Source organism: Vigna umbellata, chromosome 6 (assembly GCF_029865625.1).
Source record: "Vigna umbellata cultivar VRB3 chromosome 6, Vumbellata_1.0, whole genome shotgun sequence".
NCBI lineage: Eukaryota > Viridiplantae > Streptophyta > Magnoliopsida > Fabales > Fabaceae > Vigna > Vigna umbellata.
Window position 1 is genome coordinate 7,283,793 of NC_142170.1, and position 24,353 is coordinate 7,308,145.

At 32.5% G+C, this 24,353-nt stretch overlaps 1 protein-coding gene across 1 annotated transcript; it reads left to right on the top strand.

Moving 5' to 3' along the window:
• Positions 1-22,511: 22,511 nt before the first annotated feature.
• LOC124821092 (homeobox-leucine zipper protein PROTODERMAL FACTOR 2-like) lies at positions 22,512-24,051 on the top strand. Its single transcript, XM_047292913.2, has 5 exons — positions 22,512-22,686; positions 22,799-22,970; positions 23,068-23,333; positions 23,436-23,531; positions 23,627-24,051. The coding sequence occupies exons 1-5, from the start codon at positions 22,666-22,668 to the stop codon at positions 24,002-24,004; spliced, it is 933 nt and encodes a 310-aa protein (XP_047148869.2). The 5' UTR covers positions 22,512-22,665; the 3' UTR covers positions 24,005-24,051.
• The last annotated feature ends 302 nt before the right edge of the window (positions 24,052-24,353 follow it).

Genomic DNA, 24,353 nt, shown 5'->3' on the forward strand with positions numbered 1-24,353 from the left:
ATTAGTCATTGCTTCGCCCTACCTATAGAACCTTGGAAATCTTCTTTCGGCTTAACTTAACTCATTCATTCTCTAATCTTCTTTTTCTTTTTGCTGCTTTTATATTTACAGTTCACTTATTGAAAAGTATACATTTTGTATATGAAATTAAATTAATAAGTAATTCGTTTGACAATAGATACAATAATAGACTCAACCATTAATAAACTTTACTAAGAAAGATAGATTCTAACTTATTAATAATATTTTAGTAATTTATATGATAAATTATAAAAACTTAATATGAAGGAATGTTGATTTTATATAGATGGTTAGATAGAATGTCTTTCTCACATATATGGGGATGTATCAATGGAATAGTTTTAGTTGAATGTATAATAAATATTTGAGAGAAGAATTGATGGATATATAATTCAATTCAAACGTATCCAATTATAAACATATTTATATAGTTTGCTTAACAAATTTTGAGTTAATCTATATTTCTATTAATCATCAGTCTCTCACTTACAGAATAAGAATGTTTACAAGAAAAGAAAATAAAAATGGAAAAAAAATTACCAAATAAAAAACAAGATGTAGACAGTGGAAGAACGCAAGATGACATCTGTTGTGAGGAAGTGTGTAATTATGTATTTATTGTGGAAAAATATAATGATAATTAATTAATTTATTATATAGACATACCATACTAGTTGTTATCTGATTGGTTATTCTATTCTCCGATCGATCTTTATATATAAGAATTTGTTATGAGTTTTCTTCACTGTCCTCAATGCTCAGATGAATCAGACTAGACTCACAAAAGTGTAATCGACCAGATCGATTTGTATTACTCCATCAGATACCTATTATACATTATCATCATTACCTTTCTTATATATATATATAATATAATATAATATTTACAAAAATGAATTTCCTAAGTTCCACGTGTTAGTATAAATGTGTAGACTATTTGGATATAAAGCAAGTCTTGACTTTCTTTTGTGTCCCACCTTTGTTCTTACTGAAAATTGAAGCTAACTAGAAATATAATTGAATTTTTTTAGAATCTTCCTATTCATTTAGCATATTATTTGATATAAAAGTAGATTTGTAGAAAAAATGGTTAATACTTTAATTAATTTCAATATTTAAGTTTGTGTTTTAATTGTTTTTAGAAAATCACTTCTAAAACTTTATAAAGTTATGATCTTAAACAAATTTATCGTACTTATATATATGTAAATAGTTTTATCTTGAATTAAGTTACGTACGTGTTTTTTAACATAAGTTTATTGGGAAAAATGCATAAAAAGAATTTAAAAATTTTAAAAGAAGAGGAAAACCTTAAAAAGAAGATAAGAAATAGAAAATGGAAGAAACGATTACTCCATCTTCAGTCAATTTATCTGATTTTAACCCATATTCATCAAAATATTTAAAAAACTTCAAATTAAATTTCTTCTTTTACAGACGAGACATTAATTGATTTGGAAATTAAACTATTATATTTATAACTCGCTGAGTTTATAAAAATGATTAAAAATATAAATGTGAGTTTAAATTTGTAAAAAGCTGGGCATCATCCATCTCTTCTTGCCATAGAGTGTTGAAAATCTGACGATATAATTGAGGAGGTAAAGAGAATTAAAAGGGCCTGCATTTTTTTAATGGTGACTTTATTTAAGTTTCTTGGTTTCATAATTTAAAGGTAGTGATGGTTGAAAAAGATAAAGAAGTAAGGCATGCTGATTGGGTGGAATGATGTATTGAGAGTTTAATTTTGTTGACTTAAATCATAAACAAACACACGATCGTTTTGAAAAGAATAAAGATAGATGGTGACTTTGCGTTTCTTGTTGCCCATTTCTTTAACCACTTTTTTTTTTCATTGTTTTGCTGATGATGTTGCTTCATGATTTTTTTATCTTCACATGTTAAACTACGTCACCAAAGATCCTATTAAAGGATATTAATTTTAATTCTCAAGAGTTTACTATTGCCGTGCCCCACAAAAAACCTACTTCAAAACTCCTAAATTAAAAAGATAATCCATTTTTTTTTCATCTCTGGTTTTTAAACAGGTTTTAAAATTTTAAAAAATGTTTATCTGATTATACTATATATCCAATTAAAAAATTTAGAAAAAAATGGATTTTTTTAAACTAAGTTTGGTAAGCGTGACAATCCGTTTGATTGCTACGTTTTAGTTTTCAGATTCACAAAGTTGACGGGACGGATACATTGAAAACTACACTCGAAGACAACTTTTTTTTCTACTATTATTATTTTTTAATCTTTAACTTTTTATTTTAATCAATGGGATAATTAATATTACGAAAATATAACTGGCATCTACTTACGTATATATTATTTTACTTAAGTTCAAACTTGATTAAAATATTTTAAAGCTGTAATGTAAGATTGATAGTGGAATATACATAACATGAAAAAAATATAATAATTGAAACTAAAATGTAAATAAAATAATCGGTTTACGAAGAAAAACATTCAAAGAGTTAAAAAGAAATTGAAAACAACTATTATAAACATTTTAACCATAAAATAAAATAAAAATTATATAAAAATATTATATAGATATGTATATATTTGTGATTTTATATCTCTACCTACTCTAGTATATATACTTTTGTCAACTATTAATTATTTTCTAAACCAGTTCAACAAGTTTTAGTTACTATAGTTCGTTTTTCAGCTTTTAACTAACTTTCTAGTTTCCAGTAAGCTAAGGGTGTACGTTTAACGTAAACGAGAGATTTATGAATTCTTTCTAAATTGAAGTGTAAGTATAGTTAAAAAAATATTCAGTATATAACTCAATAAAAAATTGCAAACCTTATAATATTTTTAAACTAAAAATGTATATTTTTTATTTTCAAAATTAAAATAAAAGTCCATGAATTAAAAAAAAAGGATTTTCTAAATGTTAAACTTTAAACGCTACAATTATTCTTTCAAAACTAATTTTAATCTCGAAACAATAAATTTAAAAGATTGAAACTGTATTATTTTAATTTGAGAAATTAAAATAATTTGGAAACTAAAACCGGATTCAGTTGAAATTTCAATCAAATTATACCACTCGGAATCGAAAAGGAGAAAACGATTTGACCGAAAAAGATGTATATGGACCACACAACACATGCACAATTTGCAAAAGTTCAACCTGGGCAACTGTTTTATGAAGACAAAACACACATGAGCCTATACCACGATGTCTCTGTGTCGTTGAACTTTTCGTCTCAGTGGAAATGTAGATTTGTCTTCCACCACCCCCATACGTGACTCATGCTAAACCTCACGAATAATTTGACTTATTAAAATCTACTTCACCCTCAAAGAACTCTCTAGCAAACAATGCATTCAGCACGTAGCAATTTTGTTTTCAAATATATATGTGTTGTGACCAGTCATGTATATACTAGAATATTTATTCTATACGAATCATCACTATCATAATATTAATGATAACATTAAATAACTATTTTGACATAAAATTGGTCCATAACGAAATTGGTATATTTAAATTTTCCATGTTTTTAATACTCAATATTTAATAAAATACAAATTTAGGATTAATATTGATTTTATTACTCCTAAAAGAAATCGTATTAACATTAACCTATAATTATCATGTCAATAACTATTAAAACTAAATTCACATATATTTTAAATGTTGATTTTGTAGGTAAGTGTTTCTGATTTTTTTTTTCAATTAGAACTATCATAGGAATGATAGAGAAGATGTTAGAGTGAGAGAGATGAAACAAAAAGGTTGAGAGGAATGAGGGATGAGAGAGGGGTAAGTAAGGATTTAGGGTTTTTTGTTTTTTTTTTTTAGTTTTGAGAATGAAAATTATTCAAATACCTTGACTTTATTAAAATTCATAATATAAGAATATTTTTGTCTACTAAAACTCGATACACTTTGCTAAAATATACCAACTTAAAAAAAAGATTAAGTATGTTAGCAAACCTCTAATACAATAAAGATTAGTGGTTGTATTTATCCTCAATAAGGATGTGACATTCAATACCAAATGAACTTCATGATCTCATATTTTTTTATCTTCTTGCTTTTCTAGGTTGTCAAACTCTTTAGTTTGATGCAAAAACTTCTTGTCACTAAATTAAATATAAAAAATGAAGATTAAAGTTACAGGATAAAGAAAAGTTGATTTTGTTAATAAAATATAACTAAAATAATGGTAAAAATTAAAATTATCAAATAATGATAGAGGAGGAGAAGAGAAAAAAGAAAAAAAAAGAAAAAAAGAAAAAAAAGAAAAAAAAAGAAAACCAAATTGTAAAATTTATGGATGAAGTTTACCAACCAACAATACCTATTCATAATTACCAACAAATATTTATCTATTATTACTTGGATATTTAAGGTCGACAATATCTATTCTTTTAGGAGCTATAAAATTAACTTATTGATAAAATTTGAAAGGAAGCTAATGAAGCTATGAGTCTAACTTTTTCCATAAGATTTGCCGAAAAAAAACAAAAAAACATAATAAGTTTTGTTATTCTTGTGAGAGCGTGGGAGATGCTGTTATTAATCATCAATATACGTTACACAATAATATCCTTTATATGGTTTAGTTGGAAATTCTTATAAGAAAAAAAAAAAAACTAGACTAATCTAGTGGCAAACATGAACATTAATTGAGTTGAATCCACTACTAATTAGTGGGACCAAACTAAAGTAGAAAAGTATTTCATTTAGGCAAATACTCTTTATTTCCTTTTCACTGTAATCTAATATGTCATTCCAGACGTAAAACAAATACATCCGCGTGCTCCATCTGTTGCTTTTGTAATATAGTCCAACAAGTAAATAAAATGAGATCTTAAGGAGTATTTTATCGCATAAAAGTTGTATGAATTTCGAAAATATTTAGATTGATTTCATATAATAAGAGGTTGAAATTTTAATATATAAGATCCTTTCTATATGTGTTTATAAGATTTTAAATAGCTACGTAAACTTAAAAAAACATATTTTCAAAATCACTTGAATAATTTAAAAAATGATAAAAAGACAATTTTTTTATAAAAAAATAAGGTAATTTTAGTTTTTTTCAATTATGATATTAATAGAAGTCATTTAAATTATATATTACTCATTTTATATTAATTTTTTTTTTAGTTTTCGATTTATTTAATCCTCTTTTTTATTCTTTTTATAAGTATTTAGATATTTATTTCTTTTGTAAGAATCTAGAAAATAGAGTATTAGAGTTGGTAGGTATTTTAAAATAATGAGACAAGTTATTTTATTTTAAAATAATTGAATAATATAAATAGAATTTTCTAATCTAGTTACATTACTATCTCTCTAAAATCCTTTTTCTTTGTTTCCTTTCACTTCTCTCTAAGAATTCTCACTACCGAGTCATTTCTTTGATTATCAGAAGGTGTCTAATTGATCACGGCAAAGAGGTCTACATTTCTAGCCATCAATTTCTATCATAGAGCAAGTAAGTCCTCACTCATTTTTTCTCTCTCTTTCCTAATCTGTTTTTGGAAGAAGCAAGTGTCGTTGTATGTGTAATCTTGCTTCTTCTACTCATTATTGGTTCATCTAAAGTTCTAAAGACTTTGTCTGCTTCCAATTTGGTGTTTCATAGATTCATCTATAAATTCCTTGCGTTTTAAGCATATGGTGGAGCGTTTTAGAGTCGGACAGTTTATTATGAGGTAAAGGAAGTTAGACCTTGTCTTAATTATCCGTTTTGGAGCTTGAATTTAGAATATTTTATGATTGATAAATGATTTGAGAAGAATTGTATGTTGTTGCTAATACTATTTGTGATTAAATGAAGATAACTGATGGTATGATATTTGTATGTTTGGTATGGTATGTTACCATTGTATGTACTATCATGATTTGGGTTGATAAAGTAGTTTTAGTGATTAAAAATAATTTAAAGTGGTTGTGATGTGGAATGAGTTAAATTCTTGAGTTTTAAGACTAAAAATGGGGGTTTTGCATGTGTGAGTTTGAGAATTTAGGGTAGAGGTAAGGAAACTATTGTCTAGGTGTTGTCATGGGGTAATTTAGGACTTGTTGGAGGGATATTGTGATTGAAATCTGATGTGTAATGTAAAGGTAGTTCCTATTTAAAGTTTTGAACTGTTTAGTGTAAAAAGGGAGTTTTGAGTGGTGAGATTTTGAAATAAAGAGTGTAAAATGTTTTTGATAGTTAGAGATATGTTATTAGACCTATTAGGACTTTTCTAGACTGTTAAACGAGGAAAAATCCGGTTTAGAATTGTTAGGGTCATTTTAGGGTGAGTTATTAGGTGTTGCTAGCACAAATGAAAGGTTTGATATGGTAAAAACTTAAAACAGAAAGGCTGTGAATATTCTAAGGTGTTAGGGTGTGCTAATGAGTGTGATTGGACTTGGTTAGGTAGTTGGTAAACTAATATGAGAGTTGGAAAGTGTAGAATTGAGTTTAGGTAGCTTATAGGAGTGAAATTGGGTTTTAATGGGTCATTTTGAGTTACAGTTGTGTTTTCAGAATTTTCTCAAAGTTTGGAGGGTTCTAGGGATCTTTAGAAGTTGTGGGGTAAGTGGGAGAAACAATCTAAAAAGAGTAAAATTTTTCTGATAGTGCCTGAGTGTCCAAACTGGGCGTTAAGCGACCCATTCCATGGACCAGGGAGTTGAGCACCAGAAAAGGAGAAGCTAGGGCACTGAGCGCCAGCTTCTAGGCGCCTGAGTGCCACCTTTGGTACTTAAATGTTTATGTTTTAAATGTTTTGTGATGACTTATTGGGTTGTTTATTGCACTTTGATGCATGATCAATGATAATATATGGTGATATTCAATTGTGCAAGTGTGTGGACATATGTATATGGCTTCAAATGGTTTCAAGGTTTGGATGGTTAGTTCCAAGGTGGAACTTCTTAGTTTGGTTCAAGTGTGTTAGAATGAATGCAGGTAGCTCAGTCTTGTGGATTTTCCTAACAATCTAATGGTCATACATTCTCATATAGAGAGATTTGATGTATGTAGTAAGAGTAACAAGAGGTCTTAGTCTAGGTGCTTGTGATGTGTGATAGGGTGAAACCTAATTGGCAAGGGCTTTGCAAAATAGTAGTGGCCACCACAAGTGCATAACTCGTCATAGCTCAACATTCATTCTAAGTCTGGATACTTGATTTAGGTCTTTGTATTCTAAGATGCTTGAGTTGGTCTATATTATATATATGATTATTATGTGAAATGTTTTAACATATATGATGTATTGTTTTTGAATCTAGCTTACCCTTTTGTTTTTGTTGTGTTTGTTATTATGTTTCTTTGGTTTGGTTTGGCTATGATCATCTAGTGGATGTGAGTAGAAGGTGATGAGATGTCAATTGAGCAAGCTCTTGATGGATATGTTTTCTGATGCTCCTTTGTAGTAGTAGTAGTTTCATATGTTATAGCTTGTTTAGTTTTGTGATTGAGATTTCCATTTTTTGTATAGTGTCAATGATTCATATAAGTCGACACACCCCTTTAGTTTGAGTGATTTGGGTTACTAACACGAAGTAATAAATAGACTTCTTTCGGATAATTGAAGATGGACGAGTACTGATTTTCAAGTGAACTGATGTGTATGTTTGTTGTGCGTTTTTTTGGGATTAGATTACACTGAATCTGTTATACACAGCTGCAAGGTTTTAGTCTGAATTTAATTAAGACTGAAATAAGACCAGTTGAGTAAGAAGAAAGTGACCAGACAAGGAAAAAGACTATAGAAAAATTGTAACTATAACTGTATATGGTTTTGGTTAACACTTTTATGTATAAGTGACAATGCAAATGACTCACATCGAAAAAACCAACTCATTCATGGAAGGAAGTCCATTATGAAAGCTGATGAAATGTATGAAGTGGAAAACAGAGATTCATCATCCACAGGATCCTTTGGAACAAAATGTGACTAACTCGTATATAGAGAAAGAGTCTTTGGTAATAGATGCACTTATATGATCAGTGAAGGTTAAAGCTTTTCAAGTAGATATGATCTAGGGACATTACAGAGTCTTAAAAACAATATACATGCTTATTTTCAGTATATTTGTTTCTACTTATGAATTAAAAAAAGAGGACAATCCTTTTTTGTCCCCATTCTAGTTCAATTTCTTTGAATTATTCAATTTCTACTTTTTTTTCTTTAGTTAATTGTATTTATAAAAATAATTTATTTAGGAATTTTAAGAGAAGAGACATAATTTAATCATTTTTACAAATAAAAAAATAATTAAATTAAATAAAAATTAAGATCTAATTGAATAATTCAAACAAATTAAAAAAAAAGATTTTAACAGTAAAAAAAAATCATTTATCTAACTGTTCACTTCTGTAACGAGTGAATGGATTTTAGGAATTTGACGATAAAATTTATGTTATTTATTTTAAGAGATTTGATAGTGAAATGAAAAAAATTTTTAAAGATAGAGTTTATAAGAGATAAAATTTTAAAAATAGTTATAAAATTTTAAAAATAAAATAATTTATACTAATTAGAGTAAAATTAGTAAGTAATAATGTGTACATAAAAAATAATTATGAATGGTTACATAAACCAATCCTCCTTAATAAGTATTAATAAAGATCAAATTGGTAATTTAATATTACACAAATAAATATTACACAATAAAGACGTTGCAAAAAAGCAATCATTTTTATTACAGGTATGTTTTAGATATTTATTTTATTGTTGTTAGTTATTTGAGTTAAAAGAATAGTTACAGAAAAAATTATAAAGCTTTGTTCATAAAGAAAAAAAAATATTTATTTACGAGGGGTTATAGAAATCAATCCTCTTTAAACTTTTAATAATTTAATAATATTTTTATTTTAAGAATCACTAAAATAATTATTTTATTTTATTTATTTGATTACATATCCTCTTTAAAATATTTTCTATAACTATCAGTTTTAAATTGCTTTCTAATATAACTCATCCTAAATATAATTATCTAAATGTATACCTTTACACATTTATAGGCATAGTATTTTTCACGATATCATGATGATAGAATATTATGAGGAATGTTTATTATGTGTTATTGTCATTTTCACTATTATATAAATAATAATGGAACCCTGTCTTTTCGACTCAACGTTTGTTTATTGTTTATATTATAATAACAGAAAAATTATTTTTATCATAATTATTAAAATTAATATAAAATAAATAATTTTGATAATAGGTGAATTTTTATTGAAGGTAATTTCTTTTATAGTTAATTAATTATATTTTAAAGAAAATGTCACAACACAGTACCACACACTATCATGGGGGACCACAACGACAATGGCGCAACAGAAACAAAGCAAATGCACTGACAATGGGGCACACAACACAGACAAACCATACAAAAATCAAAACTTCTGGGGGGACCACACCCAAAGCAACACAACACATTATAAAACCTGCCATAAACGCACCTTCGAAAGTCGCTTTTCGATACCCCACCAACACGATCTCCACGAATGGTCGTCCACTGACAAATGCTTTCTCTTAAACTTAATGGTTCCCGCGATCACTGCCTCTGTCCTCTTTCGCACACACCACAATGCCCTAATCTGCAACAAATCACCCCCAAATCAGTTTATCCCCCAATTTCCAATTAGGTGCCCTAACTTTAAAATCATGTGCCCTAACACCACGTAAGCACAATCTCAATTACGTGTTGACACCTAATCAGTGACTACTGCCACATCATCAGCCCATTAACTCCGTTTGCCTCTATTTAATGAAAGGGACTAAATAGACTCACATAATTACAAGTAAGGATACATTACAATAAGTTTTATAAAAAGGGACTGAATTGAGATTTTCGAACCAAACTGGGGACAAAATTGGGTATTAAACCTAATTTATATAAGTAAGAGTAATTAGAAAGTAATATGATAAAATGGTTACATCCACTTTACTAATAAATATAAATAAGGGTAAAATTGGTGATGAAGTATTACACAAATAAGACTGTTGAAAAAAACAATCTCTTTTATTCAAACAATTACTTCATGGTACTAGCATTAAATAGATGTTCAGGTTTTTTGCTTAAGAAAAAATCCTATACATATATTAGGAAAAGTGAAACTTAATTCCTCAACTATGAACTCACAAAACGCAAGATGATATAAATTACTTTCTAATTTTACTCTTACTGATGTTATTTTTCAACAGTCTTATTCTACATCCACTTTACTAATAAATATAAATAAGGGTAAAATTCTTGATGAAATACTACACAAATAAGACTGTTGAAAAAAATAATCTCTTTTATTATGTTATTGGTATATTTTAGATATTTATTTTACAGTTATTTACTTTAAAAAATAATTACGGACCAAATTATAAGAAGTTTTACATTAAGAAAGTAATTATGTATAAGTGGTTACAAAATCAATCATCTCTATTAATTGGTATATAAATGAGAATAAAAGTGGTAATTAGAAATTACTAAAAAACTGTTACAAAAACCAATCTTGGTACTTTTTATATATTTAATTTATTGTGGATGGATAAGAAAATAGTCATTGACAAAATTATAAACCATTGGTATAAGAAAGGGTAATTAGGAAGAGATTGCATTATACCTTACTTATACTTTACTTTAAAGTCTGTGCTTTCTGTAAACTAAATTTTATACTCCTTTAATTTAAATTTAACTATTTTTTTTCTAATTTTACTTTGTTTAAGTAATATTTTTAAACTTAAATAATTAGTTTACCACTTGTTAGTTTAAATTTAACTTCTTTTTAAAAATGAAATAATTATTTTATACATTTTTTTATTTTTTTAAAATTAAATTAATTATCTATAAAAAAAAGTCTTGGTATATTTCTAATAAAATTATAAGAATTTAGAAAATAGAGTATTAAAGTAGATAGGTGTTTTAAAATAATGAGACCGATTATTTTATTTTAAAATAAGTCGATAATATAAATAGAATTTCATATAGTCGTCTTATTACTTAAAACACACTTCATCTTTTTAGAACTCTAAACTTTCTCCACATTCTCTTTAAGTTTTCTTACACTTGGATCATCTATTTGACGATCAGGAAGTTCCTAGGAGATCACTGCTAAATTGTAGCCACCGATCAATTTCTGCAATAGAGCGCAAGTAAGTTTTTATCCATTTTTCTCCTTCTATTCTCGGTCTTTGATCATACATGTAAATTTGTTTTTGCATGTACCAAAACTGTTTCTCCTTTAATTCTTAGTCAATTTGAGGTTCTAAGGTCTATTTCCAATCATCAATTGGTGATTTGTAAGCTTTTTTAGAATTTTCTTGCGACAGAAGCAATGACCGAGTGTTGGAGACTGGGGTTAGGGCTAACTAAGGTAAGGAAGCTAATTTTGTATTTCATATATGTAGTAGGAAGTTGAAAATCTATTATTGATGTGTTTAATTTGGTTTATGATAACTTGGATATGATAAATTGGGTGAATAAGTGATTGTTGTGCTTTATGATGTGTGTCTACGTTATATGTATGTGCATGTATGTTGTGCGAGTGCATGTATATTGAAATTAGTATGGTTGTAAATGCAAAACGGTATTGAAGATTATATTAATGAAAAGAAATGGTTGAGGTACTACTTGGTGGTTTAAATTGATGGGTGTTGATATGTCAAATTTTGGAATAATGAGTTTAAAGAGAAATCTGTAGTTTAGTAAAGGCCATAGGGTCTAGTATAATTAGTTTAAGTTCTAAAATAGTTATATTATGAAGTTAGATTGAGAAAGAGCACTTGAGTTCATTTTTCTACTGTTTTAGAGTGATATTGGGGTTTTAATAGGTGAGTGAGGGAATGGTGATTTGAGAAAAGTATAAGTATGGAGACTATTTTAAGGTCATTTAGGACTTGTTGAGACTTTAAACCAGTAAAATTCTCTTGTATTATGCAGTAGAGAGTTGTGAGGGTGTATTTTGCATAATTTTTGTCCAAATGAGGGGAGTTGTGAGGGTGTATTTTGCATAATTTTTGTCCAAATGAGGGGGTTTTGGGTAGTGAATTTCTAAGGGAGTGATTCTGGGTTGAATTAGAGGGTTTAGGGTCTGTTATTAAGTAATTTAAAACTAGTTATGCAGCTTATGCAATGGAATTAATGTTAAAAGAGGAATAAATGGGTTTTGATAACTTAAAGAGCTTAGATTAGGTTTGGAGTGCAAATTGGAGTTACAAAGGTGTTTCTAGGGGATTCTTAGTGTTTATAGGGTCCTACGGAGTATTAGAAGTTGGGAGTGAAGTACCCAAGGTCAAAGAAAAAGAGGTACCACATTTGTCATGGCGCTGAGCGCCAACTCTCCGGTTGTAGGGTGCTGAGTGTCAGTCTAGGGGGCACCTAAGCACCAACACACTGTCTTTACGGCGCTGAGCGCCAGTCTTGGGCGCCTGGACGCCAGTCAACAGGTTTTTCCAAGTTGATTTTTAGGTGTGTTGTGATACTTGATTTGGTTTTTTTTTATTCTTTTGTGGATGTTGCATGGTTTCCTATGTTTGGATGCAATCTGTCATGAGGTTATCAATACATGAATGAAATATTGGGAATGAGAATTCCAAGGAGGAATCTCTTGTGAGTGGTTTTATGTGGGATTAGTATAAATTGTAAGAAGTTGATATGGAGGTTATCCTAATACTCTAATGATCATCCATGGTCAATTAGAGAGTAATGAGTCATGTCGTGAGAGGAGCAAGGGGTCCTATCCCGGGGGCCTTTCTTCATGGTAGCAAAAGGCGTTTTAAGGACTAACCTTGTGTTGCATCTTTGAGTGAGTCAGCTAATCCACCACACATGTGTAAAACCTTCCATAGCTCGACATTTATACTATATAGTAAAGGGTTTGGCCAAGTTTGAGTCAGTAAGTGTGAATGGGAATGATGTTCTACTTTTTGTGTGCTTGAAAATTGTATGTTTACCTTAATATGAATAATCGTTTTACAATTAGCTTATCCTTCTTGTATGTTTCTTGGTTGTTTGTTCTGTGTTATTTTTCTTGGGCGATGATTATCCGGTGGGTGTGAACAAAGCCTGATGATGTGATGATTGAGCAAGCATTAGGCGACGAGGGTTCTGACGTGTAGTAGATTTAGTATTTTATTTCCTTAGTTATCCTTTTCTTAGTGATTTTTGAGACACTATTCTTATACATAGTTTTGATACTTGTACTTGTTGTATATAAATTAGTTTTATGGTTACTTTAAATGATTGTAAAAATGACTTTATATTTCTTTTTCATCTTGTTAACTAATTTATCTCATTGACTATTGACTATGTAATATCTTCTTTATGGTTTCAATATTGTTTTTGGGATGTTATAAGAATTCATTGGTTGCTCTTTCAAAGTTTATCTTTCTAATAATTATTTTTTCAAATTTAAATAAACATTTTTTTTAAATTTCACACTAGATAAATATTTCTTTTAAAATTAAATAATTACTTACAATAAAAAATTATTTTTCAATTTTATCTTTTAATTATTTTTTTAAATTGAAATAATTATTTTTTTAAATTGAAATAATTATATAAAGGAGATTTACATATTCTTTTGTCTACAACCTTTTATCTTTTAAATAACTATGTTTTAAAATTTTAATTTATATATATATATATATATATATATATATATATATATATATATATATACACATGTATATATGAATTTTATCCTTTTAATAAATAACTTTTCAAATTTAAATAATTATTTAAAATAAAAATAAAAATAAAAATCTTTTATTAACTACCTTTTTAATTCAAATGATTATTGATAGTAAAAAACAATTTACACAATAAAAAATTATAAAATTATTACTTTTTAATTATTTTAAGAAAATTATTGTTTATTAATATTTTCAATTTTTATTTTAATAATTACACATTATTTCATTGTTTAATAAAATTAGTTTCTGTAACCACTCATATCGTCATAATGTATCCTATCAGAAGGTTTTCTGTTAAGATTTTGATATCATGTTTCCATGAAGATATTTTAAATGTAGTTAAGAATCATAGTTTTGAGTCTCCATCCCAATATTACTGATCACGTTCCTTTCGTCTTCTATCGTCACATCTCATCTCAGATGTAAGTATAATAATTTTGAAGTTCATTCTTTTTTATGAAACAGGGTTTTACTATGAAGATAGTTCTTTCCTGGTAACATTGATTATTTATAATATGACAGCTTATCACTATGGAGGAGAAAGAAATGTCTGATAATCAGTTAGGACTCAAGGATTTGGAAGTGATTTATGAGGTAAACTAATTTTTGAAATTTATAAAATCTGGATCTAATTTGCAATGTTTGAGATGCAATATATTCTCATCAAATTTTTAAAATCAGGAGAAGTAAGAATTTGAATTTAATAGTTGTTTAATAGTATAAAAGATTGCACGTAGCTTGATGATCTGATTAAAAGCTTTTTATGTTATCATACATTGAACATGATTTTAAATTGTTTCAACAACCTAAGATAATGCTTTATTCATGTTGTCAGATGGATACCTTGCAAAACAATAATGGGTGTGGATCATCGGCATTCGATTCTGCACAGTTTGCAGATGCTAATGTTCCTTTATTGGATTCTAGTTCCAAAGAAGACCGAGCCAGTGACCTTCTTTTAGGATTTTCGATATATACTATGAGAAGTGAAATCATTGAGCATGCATTTCGTGGCATGGATGAGTTGGCAAAGATTGGCATTGCAGAGCAACCTTTATGGCAGCGACAGCAGGGAAACAGTGGCTGTGAGATTTTGAATGATACTGAATATTTGAAGCAGTTTGGTGAGGTTGATACCATGCTAAGCGAGATTGTTAAGTTGATGGAGGTTGGAGAGTCTCAAAATTTACCTAGTTTTGACACATATCAAACTGAGCATCCAATAACAACTACTGTGACTCCCACTGTAACTTCACACTCTGAAGGTTCAAGAGATATGGCCTATATAAACATGGCACCAATCTGCATTGTTGAATTACTCATGGATGTGGTCAGTTATTTCTTCTTCCTTTTCCTTTTTCATGAATACAACTCAGGGTTTAATTTTACTTTTTCTCAATCGGTGGGCACTTGCACTCAGGGATTTTGTTTTTTCTTAAATAAGTAAAAATAATATTTTCATTAAGTTAAAACTAGATTATATTAATTAAAAATCAATTTTGAAAAATAATATAAAATTAATTAGTTAAAGTATGCATAAAAATTTAGACTGTTTTCTATCTTCTACATACATAAACTCATTCTTTTACACTGTTTCTGTTTTTATTTTTATTTTTTATATTAAACTATTTTTTACACTAAATTGTTTGTTCCGTTCATATACAAATACATATATATAAAAAATTGTGCAATATATATATATATATATATATATATATATATATATATATATAGTATATTCATTTGTTTATACTGTATATCTAATGAGAGAAGTCTTATCACCTAAGCCCTTTTATCCAAGTTGACATTTAGATATGTTATTCCAAAGCATGGTCAGGTGATATATTTTGAACATTCCTCTGCTTTAATATATTTTGTAATATCACTATTACAAAAGTCCAATCCAAAGGAGGAATGATTAACTTTTTCTGAACAGGAGAGTCTCAATACTTATTCAATTTAGGACTTTTCTTCTGACAATTCATCTGTTAATGAATCCTATTTGCATCTTAATCCAACCTACAATTTATATTTATATCTTCACCATTTGATAAAAAGAAATCTAACTTTTAAAACTTAACTATAGTGGGACAGAGTCAAATCCAAGACAAAATTTAAAGTGGCAGTAATTTATTTTATTTTTATTGAATATGGGATTTGTGACAATTTGTTGTAAAAAATAACAATAGAAATCACAGACTTTTATTAGTAGATAAGTTTTATGGCAAATTTGTGGAAAAGTGTAGTTATTATAAATGATAAGTAGTATGAAATAGTAGCAAATAAGATAAAAGGGTCCATGAATCATTTTCTATATATTTATGATAAATGATGGGTTATATCCACATATGAGTTGAAGTACCACATGCATGATATTTTTTGTGCCAAAAATTGTTCTGTATAGGAAGTCGATTTCTCTCTCGTTTCTCATTTATTGATATATTTGATCTCTTTTTGTTGGATATTAACCAGAATCAATGGTCTGAAGTGTTTTACAATATTGTCTCAAAAGCGACAATAGTAGGAACTTTGTTAGGAGTGGATGGAAGCTATGATAACAGATTGCAGGTGGTAAGTTCAGAATGTTACCCCTTATTGTAAGGTTAGAATTCTGTTTTTAAGTTAGAAATTAAAAGTGTATTTTCTTTGACTTAAAAATAGTATATTCAACTAATGAAATAGTATATTAAAAGTCCATTTTATTTGGCAATTGGCTTGAGAAACCTGTTATTAATATGTTGAATATCTCTCTTCACTTTCACACCTTGCTTACAGTTTCTGTTAAGACTGTAGACACAATGCTTTGAAGAAAATGTACATAATAATTAATGTGAAAAGAAATAATTTAAAGAAAATATACACAAAATTAGAACAGTTCAATGAGAATTTTAACTAGCAATGTACACCTAAATCTAGATAACCTGAAATAAAAATAATTTAGATTAAAGATAAAGTAAAAGACTTTGGAATATAAGAACAACAATCTTATGTTTCTTTTTGAGGGTAATTTGCTTGTGTTGCTTAGAAAATGAGTGAGTCATGGGTTGATTAGCATTACTAAATATGCTTCTTATGTTATAGATTAGAGGTCATGTTGAACATTAATAGAAGTGTTGATGGAGGAATAAAGACTCTATGTACATATACTGTATATTGCTGATTAAAACATATCAAGAAAAATGAAAGATAAAATAAGACAATACAAAAGAACTCAATGAATTAGAATGGTGAGAGCATACATTATACACGATAACATTTTTTTTGAGTAGTCATGACAGAAAATGTTACATAAGTCCACAATGTTTCTTGTTATCTGTTTGTTACACACTAAAATCATACTCATCAACAATTATTAAACCAAAAACACTCAACATGTGTCAATATCTTACACTACCTTAATTGTGTTACTAAGCAAAGTATCTTCAAGGTGGTCTTGATCTTTGCTAATTGCCCACTATTTCTTCTTAGACAATTCCAGTGGCTCCTCTGTAATTCATAGGTTGTGGAAGGATGCCAATTATAGTTAGACGAGTTATTAAAAAGCAATAATGTTAGAGGAAATAACAGTGGGAAGAAATGAGGTTAGGGTCACTATGTTGCAGTATGCATATGATACAGTCTTTTTCGTAAGGCAGGTGTCAAAAAATTGTAATTGTAATTAAAAGTACTATGAGATGTTTTGAACTTGACTCTAGAGTGAATTTTCATAAAGTGGAACATGATTTTAGTTGCGCTTGATTCCCAAAGGTGTAATAAAGTGTAATGTTTCTATTATGTTCAAGTACACCTTCTACTCCACCCTCCTGCCACTGGATCAGAACTTGGGACACCTTTTCTCCTTGTTGATCTTTGTCTCGCCTCTGCAATACCTTCAAAGGTCTGTATAATGGACCTTGCACCTGTAATTCTTCCGGCAATTCTCCTTCCACCTTATTCTCCCCTACAGCTTTCTTCAATTGTGACACATGAAAGATCGGGTGTATTCTGGCTGTTTCTGGCAGCTGCAATTTAAAAGCCACTGGACCCACTTGTTTTTCAACCAAGAAAGGTCCGTAATAACGAGCAGACAGTTTGGGATGCAACTTGGTTGGCATTGACACTTGTCTATGGGGCCTTATCTTAAGGAAGACCCAATCTCCTTCTTTCACACTAGACTCCTTCCTCTTTCTATTCGCATACTGCACCATCCGTTCTTGCGCTCTAGCCAAATGATGTTGCAATTGCTTGAGAGCTTCATCTCTCGTTTGTAAGTCCTGTGCCACCGCTTCTACCACCGTTTCTCCTGGAATGAATCTGTTTAGTGTAGGTGGGGCTCTGCCATAAACCGTCTCAAAAGGAGTGCATTTTGCTGCTCCTTGATAGCTGGTATTATACCAGTATTCAGCCCATGCTAACACGGTGTTCCATGCCTTCGGTTGTTCTGAACAGAAACACCGTAAATAGGTCTCCAATATCCTATTCAATACCTCAGTTTGGCCATCCGTTTCCGGATGGTAGGCAGTACTCATTCTCAATTTGGTGCCCTGAATTCGAAACAGCTCCTTCCAAAAAATGCTAATGAAGAGAGGATCCCGGTCACTAACAATTGATACGGGTATCCCGTGCAATCGCACCACCTCTCTTACGAAAATTTCTGCAATTACCTTTGCTGTATAAGGATGCTTGATGGGGATAAAGTGCCCATATTTGCTCAACCTGTCCACCACCACCAGTATCGTGTCGAACCCCTGAGATTTTGGCAATTTAACCACAAAATCCATACTTACTTCTTCCCATATTGCCTTGGGGATTGGCAATGGTTGTAGAAGCCCCTGGGGAGATGATGCCATATATTTGTGTTGCTGACAGATCAAACAAGCAGCTACATAATCGGTCACCCTCTTCTTCATACCCCTCCAGTGAAAAGCCTGAGCGAGTCTCCTATATGTTCGATATACCCCTGAATGGCCCCCTATAGTCGAATCATGGAATTCTGCTAAAAGCTTGGGTATCCATTCAGACTTCTCTGAAAGCACGAGCCGTCCTTTAAAATGTAATCTCTCGTTCTCCATGGTGTAAGCGGGATGGGAGTCAGGATCTTGTTTTATCTCTTCCATTATTTTTTTCAGTCCTTCATCATTCTCTACTTCCTCCAAAAGCTCTTGAAAATCAGGCCAATATGGCCTGGATATACCTTGCAGCATCTTATCCCCTTCTCCCCCATCTTCACCTTTTCTAGATAATCCATCGGCCACTCTGTTTGAAGCTCCCGTTCTATAATAGATATCAAACTCATACCCCATGAGTTTTGCTAACCAGTTCTGCTGGTTTTGAGTGGTTATGCGTTGCTCCAACAAATGTTTCAGGCTTTTCTGGTCTGTAAATACACTGAAACGTCTTCCCAGTAAATACGGACGCCAGTGTTGAATGGCTAGCACCAGTGCCATCAACTCCTTCTCATACACCGACTTGCCCAATGAGCCTTCTGACAATGCCTTGCTGTAATAAGCTATGGGCTTCTTGTTTTGTGACAATACCGCTCCTATTCCTTTCCCGGAAGCATCACATTCCACTTGAAACGCCTGTGAAAAATCAGGCAGAGCTAGTACAGGAGCAGTAGTGACTGCCTTCTTCAATGCTTGCATGGCTGCCTCCCCCATTTCCGTCCACTCAAACTTCCCCTTTTTTAAGAGATCTGTGAGAGGTCTCGCGATCTTCCCATAATCTTTTACAAATCTTCTATAGTAACCGGTGAGTCCTAAGAAACCTCTCAGCTCTTTGATACATCTGGGCGCTGGCCAATCAGTCACCGCTGACACCTTCTCACCATCCATCTCAACTCCTTGCTTTGATATCAGATGACCCAAATAGCGAATCTGTCTCTTACCAAATTCGCATTTTTTCTTGTTTGCAAATAGCCTATGTTGCCGCAGCACCTCCATCACTTGTCTGAGGTGATCTTCATGAGCTTCCCACGATTTGCTGTACACAAGGATGTCGTCAAAAAAGACCAACACACTCTTCCTCAAGAAAGGTCTCAACAGTGAATTCATCATATCCTGGAAAGTGGCCGGAGCGTTTGTGAGGCCGAAGGGCATTACGAGGAATTCGTAATGTCCCACATGAGTCCGAAACGCTGTTTTTGGGACATCGTCTTCCTTCATCCGTATTTGATGGTACCCCGATTTAAGGTCCACCTTGGAAAAAAAATCTGCTCCATGAAGTTCATCTAATAATTCTTCAATCACGGGTATGGGGTATTTGTTTGGGATGGTAACTTTGTTTAAAGCTCTGTAATCAATACAGAAACGCCAGCTCCCATCTTTTTTTTTAACTAAAATAACCGGGCTAGAATATGGGCTGTTACTGGGCCTGATAATGCCCAAGCCCATCATCTCCTGTACCTGTTTTTCTATTTCAGCTTTCATCAGATGAGGGTATCTATACGGTCTTACGTTTACAGGTTCGGTGCCTTCTTTAAGGGTTATCTGGTGATCAACCCGCCTGACAGGAGGAAGTCCCTGCACTTCCTCGAACACTACCTCGAATTCCTGCAAAATTTCCTCTAAATTTTGTTTTTGCATGATGGTTAAGTCTTCTTCCCTTAGCTGTCCCTCTGCTGTTTCAGCTTTATACATACTCCATACCACCGCCACTGTCTCTATCTCAGCTTCCTTTTGCAACATTTCAGGGGTAATTAATTTTTTCATTAATGTGCTGTCCCCCCTTAACACCACCTCAGCATCTGCTGACCCATACTTCAATGTCATCTTCTTCCAATCCACCCTTATCTCTCCCAATTTTGCTAACCACGCCACTCCCAACACTACATCCACTCCACCTAAATCAAATATGTAGAAATCCTCTCGCACTTCCGCTCCCTCCAACGCCACCGACAGCCCTTTGCAACACCCTTGTGTCTCCTTTCTCTGGCCATCTCCCAAACATACCCGATAGGGTGGCGTCTCCTCTTTCTCTAACCTCAGTTCGTCGACCAAGTGAGCTGAGATAAAATTATGACTCGCCCCGCTGTCGATTAATACGATGATCCTCCGCTCTCGAACCCATCCAGCCATCTTCATGGTGTTGGATTGCGTCACCCCCCCGGCTGAATAGACCGACAGCTCCATGCAACACTGTTCTGCTTCTTCCATCGTCTCCGCATCTTCCTCGTCGTCATCGGCTCCCATAATCATCACCTTAAAACTCCTCTCTGCGCAGCGATGCCCGGGACTATACGGTCCGCCACAGTGAAAGCAACGGCCCTCCTCCCTCCTTTTGAGATATTCCGAATATGGCAGTGTTCGCACTCCGCGATTCGACCCGCCACCACCGGACGTACTTTCGACTTTCGAACCGGCGGTTCTGGTCGTTGCCTCTTTCTTCTGACCCATACCTCCATTGCTGCTTGTGCGTCCCTCCGATGGCCCCCGATAGATCTCCGTGCTAGCCACTGTTCCCCCACTGACAGCGTATTTTCCCCACGTTGGTCCTCCTTTACTCCCCGCGCCTCCTTTGATCACCCTCGATATCAGCCCCGATTGTTCTACGTCTCGTGCCCTCTCCATTGCGGTTAATAAATCGCGAGGGTCGTATGGTCGGACAAGATCCCTTAATTCCTCTTGGAGTCCCGCAAAGAAATACCCCAGCAACTGTTCCTCCGTCACGCCATCCGCTTGAGCCACCAGGATTTCGAACTCCCGAACATATTCCGCCACCGATTCTCGTTGTCTCACTGCCGCTAATTTTTCGAAGATCGTTCCCCGGTGTCTACCTCCAAATCTCCTGACCATCGCCTCCGTTAACGTCGCCCAGGTATGTTTCTTAACTTTCTTCCGCCAAAAACGAAACCAGTAGTTCGCTTCTCCCTCCATGCAAATGTACACCAGTTTCATCTTCTCCTTTTCAGTTACACTCTGTATTTCAAAAAACTTCTCTGCTCTCGCAATCCATCCCGTCGGATCGATCCCTTCGAAAGTGGGTAATTCCACTCTCTTCATCCAACTCTTCTGTACATCCGCCCTTTCTTCCTCCGATTCATCCTCCGATTCGTCCTCCTCCGTCTCTCGACTTCCATTAACCGAATGACTGCCCTCCGAACTCCTTCCCTGGTTCCTTCTTCTCTCATGTTTCCCCAATCGTCTTCCACGGTCGCGATTCCCGTCTCGAGCCCTTCCTCTCATCTCCTCTCGAATCTCTTCCAACATGGCTTCCATGGACTCGAACTTTCCTTCCCACCTTTCCTCCAGTGCATTCATCTTGTTCTCCATCGCGCAACTCCTCCGATCTGGATCCGGCAGGTCGGACCATGGAGGTCTGCATATTAAGTCCTTGTGTTTCTGCAAGTCGACCATGACTGCATAAGAGTACACAGTCTCTAGTCCTAAGCTTATGAGATGAAGAAATTGTGCATGCGGACAGTAACTCCACAAGGGATGATTCACTTTCTCGGGAACCCATTTGCATTTCTAAAGATTTATGGTTGGAATTAACAACGAATTCAATAATTTGTTACAGATTTATGCGAAAGTTCTGTTTTCAGCTGAATTAAAACACTAAGAAACGGAAAAAATGTTTCTGCTTTTCCTTAAAATTACACACCAAACAGTTGACTCCGATTGTAGCTGCAGTGTAAGGTCTTCCTATAATGGTTGCTATTGCAGAACATATTAGAAACTCTTATGTTTTATTAGTTTCAGTTAAGCTAACTGTTATGTTCTTATCGTTGTTATATATTCTATACATCATTAGAATTTCAAAACTAATGTGAATATTGTCCTCATTTCGATGTATACTCTTTCCTTTTCACAGATGAGCGCAGAACTTCATTTGCCTTCGCCTGTTTTATTGACCAGGGAGTGTTATTTTGGAAGGTACAGCAAGCAGTTATCTCATAACACATGGGGGGTTGTAGATGTATCATTGGAGAAATTTCTTCCTTCCCCGACCACCAATTTTCGGAAAAAACCATCTGGATGTTTAATTAAGTTAATGCCTAATGGACACTCTAAGGTTGATTTTTTATAGGATTCAAATGATTGCATCATGAAGTTAACCATTTTTTCCTTTTGTGTTCATTTTGGGAAGCCATAAAAACTGGTTTTACTTTGTTTTCCATTTTTAGGTCACATGGGTGGAGCATGTAGATGTAGAAGATAGTCAAGTGGACCAATATTTCCAGTCTCTATTCACCTCCACTCTAGCTTTTGGCGCAAGCCGTTGGATTAATTCCTTAATTCGATATGGTGAATGGTTACAAAGACTATTCGTAACACCGTTGGTTGCTGATGAAGGAGGTATACATGTTCTGATATCTTCTATTTTAACTGACATTAGTTTATAGTGTGTTTAACTGCTTCCATTAAACTTGCTTGTTTCTTTTGATTTGAACAGTTTTTATAGCCCAAACGGGGAGGACCAGTTTGCTGCAACTGGCAGATAGAATGATGAAAACATTTTGTGGAAACACGAGTTCCACCGCAGACAATCCATGGACCCAAATGGCTCATTCCCCATACGTGAGAATCATGGTGAAGAATAACATGGAAGAAGCTGGAAAGCCTCCAGGTACATCCGTTGTTTTCACCACTTCTGTTTGGCTTGATGTCTCCCGGAATCGACTGTTCAACTTCCTCCGCCATGAGAATTCCAGAACCAAGGTTTTCTCCATAATTTCTTTCAAGCATTTCAGATATTATAAATTATCATAAGAAAAAGTTAACATCTTGTTGTATTTTTTTCATTTTGATGAATGATTGCAGTGGGATTTACTTTCACGTAGACATACTATTCGAGAGTTTGCTACAATGCTGAAGGGTGAAAATCCAGGAAATCGTGTTTCCCTGATGAGAGTCCATGTAAGTGAACATCATTGATTATTAAATTTCATTTTCATCAATTTCTTGAAACTTAACGTTAAACCTAAACAACCTTTTATTTGCAATGTTCTTAGAATTCACAGGGCAAGCTTGTAATCTGTTTTCTGCAAGAGAGTTACACAGACTCAACAGGTTCGTATATAGTGTATGCTCCACTGGATGAGTCAGCTGTGGCAGCTCTTGTACACGGAGCCAACCCTGACAAAGTGATGATCCTACCATCAGGGTTTAGCATTCTTCCTGAAAGGTTGCAAGGAGATGAAGATAGAAACAGTCGAAGTCTTCTAACTATTGCATTCCACATAGTTGAAAGTACCACTAGTAAGCCATATCTCGCTCCTGAATCAATCGAAACCATATACAAAGTCATTTCAGATACTGTTTACTCTATAACAAACTCAGTGCTGTATCATAATCATCGCAATAATTGGATGGATGATTCAAATTTCTAGTTACTTCCTAAATGACTTTGCTTTGGAGCTTTGCATTTGATGTGAGAAAATATTTAATGCAGTGTTTATGACTGTTTTCGCTCTTTCACGTACAGGTATATACTTTTCTCACTTTTAGTATATTTTGCTGTGATATGAATTATTATTGGTTATTTGGTAAGCAAATGATGGTTTTTTTTTTATTAGTGATTAGAAAGGTGTGGAAAATTGAGAGTTATACATGTAAAATTTTCCTCCATCCTTTTCTAACCATAAGAGATACTTTTCTTTTTCCCCTAAGTGTGACTAACGTAAATGCAGAGTACTATGGTTACCACAAAAGTCCTCACACATATAGACCAATGACTTA

What these genes read in the sequence shown, in the direction of transcription:
- LOC124821092 (XM_047292913.2), top strand. Translation starts at nt 22,666, where the DNA reads ATGCCTAATGGACACTCTAAG. An exon ending in TGCCTAATGGACACTCTAAG is followed by an intron (nt 22,687 to 22,798) that starts GTTGATTTTTTA and finishes TTCCATTTTTAG; the next exon opens with GTCACATGGGTGGAGCATGT. An exon ending in ATGAGAATTCCAGAACCAAG is followed by an intron (nt 23,334 to 23,435) that starts GTTTTCTCCATA and finishes GAATGATTGCAG; the next exon opens with TGGGATTTACTTTCACGTAG.